Raw genomic sequence first — 12,241 nt, 5'->3', positions numbered from 1 at the left:
TTAAGAAAGCAACACATTTTTGCAATTTAGATTGCTATACCACAGCTCCACTTGCAAATGTCATCAAATACCTCGAAGTAGATTTCCTAGAATCAACATCACCGGCCATGTCAGAATCTGTGAACCCATCAAGTATCGGCTTATCATTCCCAAAATATAAACATATTTTTGAAGTCCCTCGAATATACCTTAGAATCCATTTCACCGCTACCAAATGTTCTTTACCCGGATTAGAGAGAAAATGACTCATCACACCAACGGCGTGAGCAATATCTAGGCTTATATAAACCATGGCGTATATCAAAGAACCAACCGCTGAAGAATAAGAAATTTTCAACATCTCTTCCTTATTTTTCTCACTTGTTGGACATTGATTCGAACTAAGCTTGAAGTGACTCGCAAGTGGACAACCAACCGATTTTGCTTTATCCATGTTGAATCTCTCAATAACCTTCTCAATGTAGCTTTCTTGAGATAAACAAATCAGTCTCTTCTTTCAATCACGAGCAATCTTCATACCAAAAATTTGCTTTGTCGATCCCAAATCTTTCATAGCAAAATACTTGCTCAACTCTAACTTTAACTTGTTAATCATGGTAGAATCTTGACCTAGAATTAACATGTCATCAATACAAAGCAAAAGAATAATAAATTTACCATCCGAAATTTTTTTCACAGACACACAATGATCCGAAGTGGTTTTAGAAAAATCATTATTCATCATGAAAGAGTCAAATTTTTTATACCATTGCCGTAGTGCTTGTTTTAGGTCGTACAAACTTTCTTCAATTTGCAAACAAATTCCTCTTTCCCTTTCTCTACAAAACTCTCTAATTACTCCATGTAAATTTCTTCCTCAAGGTCCCCATGAAGAAATGTGGTCTTCACATCAAGTTGCTCAACTTCAAGATTCATACTTGCTGCCATGCCAAGTATAACCCGAATTGAAGACATCTTTACAATCGGCGAGAAAATCTCATCAAAGTCAACATTTTTCTTTTGCCCAAAGTCTTTAACAACAAGACGTGCCTTGTACCTTAGATTCTTGCCATTATTATTTAATTTGAAGACCTACTTATTTTTTAGAATTTTCCTTCCCTTAGGCAATTCCATCAAATCATAAGTGTGATTTTCAAGTAAGGAATTCATTTCCTCTTCCATGACTTTTTTTCAATCACCTTTCTTTGCGTGCTCAATTACTTCTTAGTAGCTCTTAGGCTCCCCTTGATCGAAAATCAACACAAATTTTTTGAGAGAATACTTTTTCAAAGATTGTCGATCCCTTATAGATTTTCTCAACTCAAGTTGTGATGGCGATTCTTGAGTTGGATATTCTTCCTCAATTTCGAGCTCAACTTCATTTGGCATAGCATCATCATCTATATCCTCAAGAGCGGACTACATATCTCCGCAATTTTTATTATCCATTAAAGAAGATGGATCCATGTCAATGAGATCATTAGTTTTTTGGCCCCAGTTGATCATTTTTGCCAAAATTTTCAATTGTTTGGTCTTCAAGAAACACAACATCACGGCTTCAAATAACTTTTTTGTCGACCAGATCCCACAATTTATAACCAAATTCATCATGGCCATAGCCAAAAAAAAAAAAAATACCTTGATTTACTATCAAGTTTGGACCTTTCATTCTTTGGAATGTGAACAAATGCCTAGCAATCAAACACTCTCAAGTGTTCATAAGACACATCTTTGTTAGTCCAAATTCTTTCGAAAACATCACCATTCAAAGAATAAGGGGGAGACAAATTGATCATGTCAACCGATATCCTCATTGTTTTACCATAAAAGGATCTTAAATCCTCTCGGCAACACCACTTTGATGAGGAGTTTTCTTAACTGTCTTTTGATGTCGAAAACCTTGGCTGTGACAATACTTATCAAATGGCCCAATGTATTTATCACAATTGTTCGTTCGGATGCACTTCAATTTCAGCCTCGTTTCTCTTTCAACTATGGTCAAAAAATACTTAAACACATTTAGAACTTGATCTTTTGTTTTTAGTACAAAAGCCCAAACTTTCCTTGAATAATCATAAATGAAAGTAATAAAATAAAATATACCACTATGTGTTCTAACTTTCAAATGACTACACACATCTGAATGTACTAACTCCAAAACATTTTTTTTTTTCTAAAAGTAACATTTTTATGAAAAGAAACTTTATATTGTTTACCCGCCAAGCAATGAACACAAGTCTTAATATGCGTACCTTTCAAACCGAGTAGAAGACTTTCTTGAACAAAACTTGAAGCCCATTTTCACTCATGTGCCCACGCCACTTGTGCCACAATTCGGTAGAAGTATCATCCTCAAATACATTGATAACACATTTACAATTTTTTTCTTACATTGAATAAAGTGTGCGAATCTTCTTACACTTAGCCACCATCAAAGAACCCTTTGTGAGCTTCCATTTTCTATCACCACATTTATTGTTGTAGCCTTCATCATCTAGCTTCCCGGTAAAGATCAAATTGAGGTAAATGTCGGGAACATGCCTCACATTTTTAAGTAACAACTTGCAGTCCAAATTTGTTTCTAAGCAAATATCACCCATGGCAACAATCTTGGATAAACCTTCATTACCTATTCGAATACAACCATAATCTCTTTTGGTGTAGAAAGTGAAGAAATTAACTTGAGAAGTCACATGAAAAGAAGCACTAGAATCAATCGCCCAATTGCTCTCTTGACCCACAAAATTAACGCAATCATCTTCACAAATAACCATGAGATCACCATCAGCAGTAATCGCAGTTGTGTCTTCTTACTTCGTATCTACACTTTTGTCATGCATTTTCTCCTTGTTCTTGAGCTTTCGTCATTCCCGCTTCATGTGCCCTTTTTCATGACAATAATGGCAATCAATATCTTTATTTGAAAAATAATTATCTCTTCATTTGTCACGGCTTTAATCACGACCATGAGGAGTCTTACTCCTCCCCTTTGTTTTGCTTCGGTCTCTCACAACAAATGCCTCCGAATGAGAAGAACTCGTTGATTTTCTTCTAGTTTCTTCATTCAACAAACTACTAGTAACTTGGCTCATTGTGACAATTCCATCGGGCGCCGAATCACTAACCGTCTCCAAATTTTTGGGTAAGGAACTAAGTAACATCAAAATCAAAGCCTGCAACTCCTTATCAAAAACAATTTTCATAGAAGTAAGTTGATTAACAATACTCTTCATTTCATTCAAATGTTCTGGAATGGGACTGTCCTCTTTATATTTTAAATTAACCAATTTTCGAAATAGAAAAGTTTTATTTGTAGCTGTTTTTCTATGACAAAGACCTTCTAATTTTTTCCATAAATCATGTACCGAAATTTCAGTATAACATAATGAAGCACACTATGATCAATCCATTAATTGACGGATAACACCAACGGCTTTTTGATTAAACTTCTTCCATTCATTATCTTTCATACTCTCGAGTTTGCCACTATCTCACCCTCAATAGGTCTATACAAATCTTTACAAAATAATAGATCTTCTATTTTAGTTTTCCAAGTTACCCAATTACTTTCATTGAAGATAGACATACGACCCACATTCTCCTCCATGATTTATACAAATAAATAAACCCAAAAAACCGTAAACTCTAATATCACTTGTTAGGGAAAATAGATTATTTCTCACAAGTGAATCGATCAATCGAAATAAAAATAATGCGAAAAAAATTAAATCAACAGCGATATAAGAATTTTTACGTGGCTCCCTCAATGTAAGGTACATTCACGTTACCAAAATCTGATTCTACTACCAACCAAAAGTTTTTAAATGATTACAAATAAGACACAAATGGTCTCACAAACCACTCTTAGCTAAATTCCAAACAATCACAAATAAATAAGATGAAAGGTCTCACCAAATAAATAAATAAATTATCTTCAAAACAAAATTAAAATAAACTTAAAATAATAGACCAAAATCAATCTCCACAACAGAACCTTTGAAGTTGCACTGAAAGTGAGCACTAAACAAATAAGACTGCACCAAGTTCTTTTCTCCCAGCCAAAATACACTGACATTACTTGACAAATTGAACCATCGAATTGGTCCTTCGCAGCAAGCTTATCTCACAAGACACGCTGCACACACGGGAAAAAGAATACTTAAAAAAATTTTATTGATTTTTAGACTTCTTATTAAAGCACTAGTTATTACTAGACAGATTATTAAATATCCATTGAGCTTCTAAAAGTCATATATATTATATAAAAATATATTATAATCAATATCAAATTAAATTAAAATTCTTTTAATAAATCAATTGGATCCATACTCCACTACAGTATACCCAACACATCAAGCCAATCCTGAATGACCCTTTGTGTGTGAGTGTTGTTGGACTCTTTTCTCTGGACTAGGTTCAACTTCAAGTTCACGTCTCCCCAACTTTGAGAAATACAAAAGGAGTTTTATTGATGAACAACAAGCTTAATATGAAATCAATTAAGAACATGCAAAGAAAAGATTGGTTACCAAGTTCAAATTCTCTCTGCTCTTTCCAATTGTTTCTTAGCCAAATGTGAAAATAAAGATTTAAAAAAGGAAAAAGCACACAAAGCCCATATCCTCTAGCTCACTGAGCTTTATGAACATCTTAATTCCTCAAACAAAAACCATACAGAAAGGGGAAGATAATGTTAATTATATATAAATAATTGCATCTCAATCACCATAGGAATTGAAGATAACTTTAATTATATAATTGTAGTTCAAACTTGTACAAAGTAGATATACACAACAAGCAATCAACCAGCCTAATAACTGATACATACATACATATCTATTATATATACGAACAATACAGTCATCCTGTCCCCACTTGTTCATTATCACCAAATTTCAGACCATTTATTGGTTCAATAATTTCAAAAAGATACATAAAAAAAAAAATTTTACTATCTACCCAAAAAAACTATCGAGAATCGTATCCATAATTAAAATACATAGATAAATTTATTTTAAATGTGACTCACAACACACTAACTTTAAATTTATCGCCTTCCCTATCATTTTGGAGGTAATAATTCTAATTAATAACTAGAATTATTGAAAAAAAATACATAAAACACTTAAAAATAAATTGAATTTATGTGTTTGAGTGCAAAATCATCCAGATTTTTCTGGGTAACAGACTTGTGTGATGGAAATTGAATTAATATAATAATGTAAAGTCTAAATATAAAATGAATCTAAATTATAAATTGATATTTTAAAATAAAATTGAAGATAAAATTTCTAAAATCATAATATTACAGATACATGGAGTTATTAATAACTGCCACCCAGCAAAAGTGGCAGTGACGTAAGAATTTCTCCCTCCAAAAAATGGTGATAAGTTTGGAACACAAACACGAGCTCACACACATACACACACACAAGAGAGACAGAAGAGAGTGAAGAATTCAAGAAGATAAGACTCTTTTGTGCGTGTTGCGTGAAAGCAACTTGAGCTTCTTTTGCATGTCATACCCTACTACACCACACATCCACACTGTTACTGTGTAACGGAATATTATATATTTATATATATCTACGTTTTTTTTATTTTTAATTTGTTTATAGATCTTGACCACTCAATTTGTGGGCCTACAAAAAATGAATGGACAGCATTTTAAAGTCTTCCAACAAAGTGGACAAAAATCAAATGCAATATAACTCACAAGGTCAAAGGTAGATGGACCATGAATGACACCATGGTGTGTGATGAATTGAAGAGTGGGAAATTCATCAAAATTTTGGGAATAGGAGAATTGTTAAATATGCATTCAATCATTGCTTGATCAACTGCTATATGATCAAAGTTGTGGTTCAGTTAAAAGTCAACACTTATTATTAGGGCATATTGGACATTTGAGTTATTTTTCCATTGGAAATGATATATGAATAATTTTTTTATTTATTTATAAAGAACTTAATATTAATGGTGTGTAGTAATGGTATTTTTAAATTATGCATGATAGCAATAAGTTTTATATATATATATATATATTTCAAATGAAAAGAATTACATTGTTTTAAATTAAGATTAATTATATTTTAGTTGTCAAAATATGTTGTCTCATGCTGCTCCGTAGTATTTAAATTTTGTCAATTTAATTCTCAATATATGAAAAGTATTTCCATTGATTCTCTTAACCTAACTCTATTTTATAGGTGTTATAGTCAATATAAAAGTGGAAATTCAATTAGGACATTTGGTGTAGTGATTTTATAACACATACTGTGGTATGAGATGGTGCGTTAAATTCTTATAGAGAGAAGTTTGAGATACCCTTTGTGATGGTATTTATTTCTCCCATATTATGGAGGTGATGGATACTAGTATGATATAAATATTCTCATAATTGTAATTCCTATCGATTGACCAAAAAAAAAATCAAAATTCAATTAAAAGTTACATTTTTAATCTCCAAAGTATGTGATCTATATTATTTTGTTTCTTAATATTTAAATTGTATTAATTTGATTTGTAATGCATAATAAATGTTTTAATTTGATTCCTAAACTTATTTTGTCTCTCTCACTCTCTATAACTAAGGTAAAGCGTAGAAATCATAAAAACAAATCATCAAAAAAAAGAAGGGAAAAAAAAAAGAAAAGAAAAGAAAAGATGAAGCCAACAACTTTGGAAGGAAATATTCTCGTTAGTACAAGAAAATGTAATTTTGCAACAACTTTTCACAATACCAAAAATAATTGTCACCCGAAATTTACTTTTCGTAATGAAATGAAATTATCATCCCCAATAGTGTTTTTATTTGAAATGAAAAATCACAACAAAAAAAAAAAGTAACCTTGTTTTAAATGTATTTGAAAAAAAAATCATGTGTCATCAACAAAGTTTATGTTTTGTATTGTTTTCATTCTTCAATCTTTTATAAACAAAAAATAATGAAAATTTAAAAATATACATCATCCTTATTTGGAGTTAAAATAGATTTGAAAAAAATTCAAAAATAACTTCTTCATGCTTTCTATAGAGGGGATGGTTTTCAAAAAGATCCCCTAAATAATTTTCATAAATAATTTGGTCAACAAGTTTTACATGTTTCTCGAAAAATAAAGATAAAAACAAAACAAAACAAAACAAAATTCACCTCATAGACCGATTTACACACTAAAAATAAATTTAAAATATATATATATATATCTTGCGGATTTATCATATCCAAAAATACCATTATTTTCTTATGCAACGAATCCAACAATTACACAAACTAATTTTTATGAATTTTTATAGGAATATATATATATATATATATATATTATATCTAATAATATACATCAATTCTCCTATACAATTTGTGGATTGTATAACATTACTCTCCTTAATTCGAAATTGAGATGGTACTCTTGTTGTGGTAGGACCCTTAAGAAGAAGGGTTTCCATGTGAAGTTTGTAGGGGTGGGGCTGCCCCTTTCCTATGGATCAGTTGTCTTAGTATGTCCCCTCATTTTAGCCTTTCAAGCACAACAAAATTATATTTAGTTCCATAAAAATTTTATATACTATGAAAATATAACCATAATTTTATCAAGAAAATGAGTTGAGATTCAAAGTTTAGGTGTTATAAGTTATATAGAATGAATTTTATTCATATATTTTAATTCTAAATAAAATTTTAAATAATTTTTTTTAGATTTATAATACAAATTGATAGATTCATATAATAATAAAGGACTCATCCCATATCTTCAACCCAATAAATGCGCATCTCTCTATATATGTTTTGTGAACATTTGTTAAAATATTTATATAAAATATATATATATATATATATAATTTAAATTTTGTGAACACATACCTTTAAAATGCTAGTACACACACAAAAAAAAAAAAAAAAAAAAAAAAAAAAAAAAAAAAAAACATATATATTGATACGAAACTAGTGTCAAAGAATCTAATTATAAAAGACTCAAACTATGCTCATCAAGAAACAAACACTTTTAGTGACCATTTATCAAATTTACAACCAAGAAAAAAAAAAAAAATACAACACTATCTTTATTTTATTCTTTGAAATTAACCCTGCTCTCTACTCTCTTCTATTTTTCTCTCCCTCAATTTATTTACTTAGCAAAATAATAAATAAATTATAAAAATAAACATAAAATAGCTTACAAGTTACAACCCCCATGTGTTTCTTCCGCGTATGTATGTCAAATTTTCACCACCCCCATCCTCACCCCCTCACCCTCGCATCTCCTTGCATCCGGAATCTGACCCACATACCCGCCCCTCCCGCCGACAACTTCTGCAATCTGACCCACAGATAAGCTCAGCTCAGATCACTTTCCCAACCCCCACCCCCACACACTCCCACATTTTTGAAACTCTTGCGATTGAGAGACCTTCTCATTTCTCTTCTCTTTCTCATTCACTCACTCACTTACTCACTCAACCATCCCCACCGAAGATGGCTTGTTTGTTACAATCTCATAACCACTCGCTTCATCTTCATCATCATCTTCGTCTCCATCATCATCATCGTCATTGTTTTGATCAATATTTTCGCTATCGCGATCTTCCTCGGGCCGGTGTTGTTGTTCTTGTTGAAGTGGCCATTGTTGTTCTGGTTGAACCATTATTGGCACCATTGGATTTTCAGGCTTTATACCAGCAAACCCACCACCAGGATTGAAACAATTCGTACTATTATCAATCTTTGCTTTCTCTTTGTATAGAGCATCAAGCTGGTGAAAATATGGACAAGTCTTTGAGTCCTCGGGTCTCTTCTTGTTGCTCTCTTTTACCTTCTTGAAGTACTTGTTTATGTTCTCCCATTTCTCTTTGCATCTCTTTGGGTTCCTGTTGTATCCGATTTTGCACATTGCATTTGATATTTCTTCCCACAGAGGCCCTTTGGGTCCGTTTTCTTGGTACTTGAGATCCAGATTTGTTCGAAGACTAATCAAAGCTTCAACTTCTGCTTTTGGCCATCTAGAAGAGCTCGGCGAGGCTAAATTCTCACCTCCATTATCAGTTTTGGGATTAACAAGACTTTTTGCAGACGATTGTATTGGTGGTTGTAGTTGGAGTGGCGGCTGTGGTGTTGGTTGTACTATTGGTGGAGGTGGTTGTACTGCTGCTGGTTGTTGTGGTTGTGGTTGTGGTGGTGGTTGTTGTACTGCTGCTGCTGGTGGTGGGATGGGATTTTCTTGGGTGTGTACTTGCATCTGCATTTGAATTTGGGGCACATTCGGGATTTGTTGTTCAGACACTTTCTGCAAGAATGCAATCACAGCAGCTTCTTTCGCAGCCGCAATGGATCTTTCTTGGACTAAAAGATCATGCTCTCTATTCATTCTAGCCATTTCTTGTACCTTCCAAGCCTCTTCTCTCGCCAATCGATCTCGTTCGCGGCTTTCCAATGTCTCCAGAAATTGCTTCTGCATCTCCTCTTGCTTCTCAATCACCTCCTGCATTAGCCTCTGGAAAAAGCTCTCCCATTTCCTCTTCCTCTTGCCCCGCCTCTCGGGCTCTTCGTCTGATGAAGTTGAAGAAGACGACGAAATAGATGCAAAACTTGAAGACATATTCGGATGAGACGATGGAATTGGAGTACTTTGAGAAAGATTTATAGGGTTTGGAATTGTGGTGGTTGTTGCGGGCACCGGCTGTGGTGGTGGTGGTGGTGGAAATGGGTTTGATGGAAAAGGATTTGTAGGGTTTATATTGAGTGATACACTAATAGGGTTTGCTGTTGATGGAACAGTGACTTGTGAGACGATTGGAAGATTAGCACTCGCCGGCATTGCCATTGACATTGGCATTGCGACCGCCACCGGATTCGGTGATTGTGCTGCCTGATGGGTTTGAGATCTTGGCGGTGGTGGAAGCAACGAAAGTGGTGGCTGGCTTTCGAGGGCCTCTAGTTGATCGAAAAACCGATAGGTCTTGCCATCGGGTTTTGTTGATCGGCCTTCTTTGGTTCTCTTGTGGTACTTGTAAACGTTCTCGAATTTTTCTTTGCATTTCTTGGCGCTTCGGTGAAAACCAAGGTCGGCTAGTTTCCTGAAAACAAACAGTACAAAACGAAAACTCCATTTCTGTTCTTAATTATTCAATAAATCTTAAAATCTATCATTAAAACAAAATCTAATAGGATTTCCACATGAAATAAGCATGATAATCAAAACAATAATTAAAACAAGAAAAAATTGGGTGAAAAAAAGTAGAAAAGGAAAGGTAAAATACCCAGAAAAAGATGGGTGAGAAATATCAAGCAGCTTCAATCACATTTTTTTCTACGGAAACAAACATAAAATTTAAGATTCAAAAATTATTTTCTTCGTCCTCTCAACATCTTGTTCTCGTCTGAGCTGAATTGTACTGAATTATAAGTGAGGAGATTAAAAGACGGACACAAATTGAAAAAAAAAAATCGTGAATTGTGAAAGCGAAAAATCATAAATTTTCCTGCTAGAATTGGGAAGAAAATGAGAGAAAAGAAAGTAAACCCGAACACCAAACACCACAAAACTTTAGAATTCTGTGAAGAACTTTGAACTGAAAATCAAAACTGAGTTGCAAATTCGATCTGCAGATCTCAAAGATGTATCTAAATCGAAAACCCAACTTGAATTAATAAGTAGTGATTGAAATAGAAATATTAAATCAAACCGAATCTATATAAAATTAATCAAATCACCTGGAAACTTGTTCCCATAATGGGCCTTTAAGACTGGAGTCACGAAACGCAACGTCCATATCGGACCTTATCTTCAACAGAGCCAACGTTTCCTGACGAGGCCACCGATTTCCACCCGAATTCCGATCTCCTTCTTCAATTCTCAACTTTTCTTCTTCACTCAAACCTGCCGTGCTTGACCCAGCAACACCCACTTCACCGCCGCTGGTGGTGGCGGCGGAACTTTCGTGAGGTTGGGGAGCATCACCACCGGAGTTTCCCAAGATTCCTGAAACGCCCAGCATCGCGCGCGTCTCTCTGTATCTCTCTCTGTGCAATTACTTACAGCCGAAAAATAAAATAAAATAAAATAAAATAAATATATGGAAATGATGGTGAATTCTGGGGGTTTTATGGAGATGGGTGTGTGGTGAAATTATTTATTTATTTCGGTGGGATCTGCCTGTCAATCTCACCTCCTCTCCTCAAAATAAAAATTCAAAAGAAAAACAAACAATTCTTTTCTTTTTATAGCTGTGGAATCTCCAGTCTCTCCTTTTTTTTTCTTTTTTATTTTTCTCTGTCTCTCTCTCTCTCTCTTTTTTAAAGAACACCAGAAGGATCACTTGGGTTGTCTCAGTAAAGAATAAAAACTGATCGGAAAGATAAAAAACATATAAATAAATATATATAATAAAAAAAAAAGGAAAAAGAAAATTTGGTGTAGACAGAGAGAGGGGTATAGAGAGAGAGAGTAATGGGAAAATGATCAGTAGGAGGGGGAGGAACAGGTGCAGATAGCGACGATGGTGATAATAAGTTGGTTTTTGTCTGTCCAGCTAAATATAGTTAAAAGTCGGCCCATGTAGGTCAGCTTTGCTTTTTGAGAGTTTTGGATTTCAGTGGGAGGCTCTTGTTGCCTGCCTACACCTTGTGTGTTTGGGAAAATTATTCAATATTTTCCAAATATTACGTTTGTATTTTTTAATTAATTATTATTTAATATGCCTCTTTATATTTTTTAATTACTAAATATGATTTCTCATTTATTTATTTTCTCTATCAATTATAATATTATAAAATATCACGTATTCATACTATGAGATTACTGAATAATTACTCATGTATTTGTGTGTGTGTGAGAGGGGGTGGTGGAGTTAGATTTATTGTATTTGTATACAAAAATATTAGAGATTTAAAAAGTTTTATTAAATATTTTACATAGGTATGAGATTTACATGATGTAAATCACACATTCATATGAGACATTTAATAAAAATTTTGATAAAATTTTTAAAATTTCTAACATTATTCATTTATATATATTGGAAAGTTAGTTTTGGTGGGTTAGGGGCTAAAATAGCTACAAAAAGACAAAACATCAAATCCAACCCATAACTATTACTCCTCTCTCACAAAAAAAGTCAAAAAAGTCAAAAAATCTTTTTTAAATCAGACTTTTTAATCCCAGGCTAATATAGTCAAAAAGCCAACCCACTTCTCAAACGAAGGCTAAATGACTTTCTTAGCCCCTAACATGTTTTCCACCCATTGACCTTTCATCATTAAAAAGCT

General features: G+C 33.3%; 1 protein-coding gene across 1 annotated transcript; it reads right to left on the bottom strand.

Annotated features, from left to right (window-relative positions):
• Positions 1–7,959: 7,959 nt before the first annotated feature.
• Positions 7,960–11,488, bottom strand: LOC114258676 (trihelix transcription factor DF1). The gene is made up of 2 exons (XM_028198658.2): positions 10,688–11,488; positions 7,960–10,050 (listed from the first exon to the last, which is right to left on the bottom strand). Exons 1-2 carry the CDS (start codon positions 10,969–10,971, stop codon positions 8,430–8,432), a joined length of 1,905 nt encoding a protein of 634 aa, XP_028054459.1. The 5' UTR covers positions 10,972–11,488; the 3' UTR covers positions 7,960–8,429.
• Positions 11,489–12,241: the final 753 nt, after the last annotated feature.

The sequence above is a fragment of the Camellia sinensis genome, chromosome 3 (assembly GCF_055761805.1).
Source record: "Camellia sinensis isolate YWXY chromosome 3, ASM5576180v1, whole genome shotgun sequence".
Classification (NCBI taxonomy): Eukaryota; Viridiplantae; Streptophyta; class Magnoliopsida; order Ericales; family Theaceae; genus Camellia; species Camellia sinensis.
The sequence above is the reverse complement of the archived record's forward strand: the minus strand, read 5'-3'. Positions and strand labels throughout refer to the sequence as shown.

Coding starts and splice junctions, on each gene's coding strand:
- LOC114258676 (XM_028198658.2), bottom strand. CDS start 10,971: ATGCTGGGCGTTTCAGGAATCTTGGGAAACTCCGGTGGTGATGCTCCC. Junction 10,051..10,687: donor TTATGGGAACAAGTTTCCAG/GTGATTTGATTA, acceptor GTTTGTTTTCAG/GAAACTAGCCGACCTTGGTT.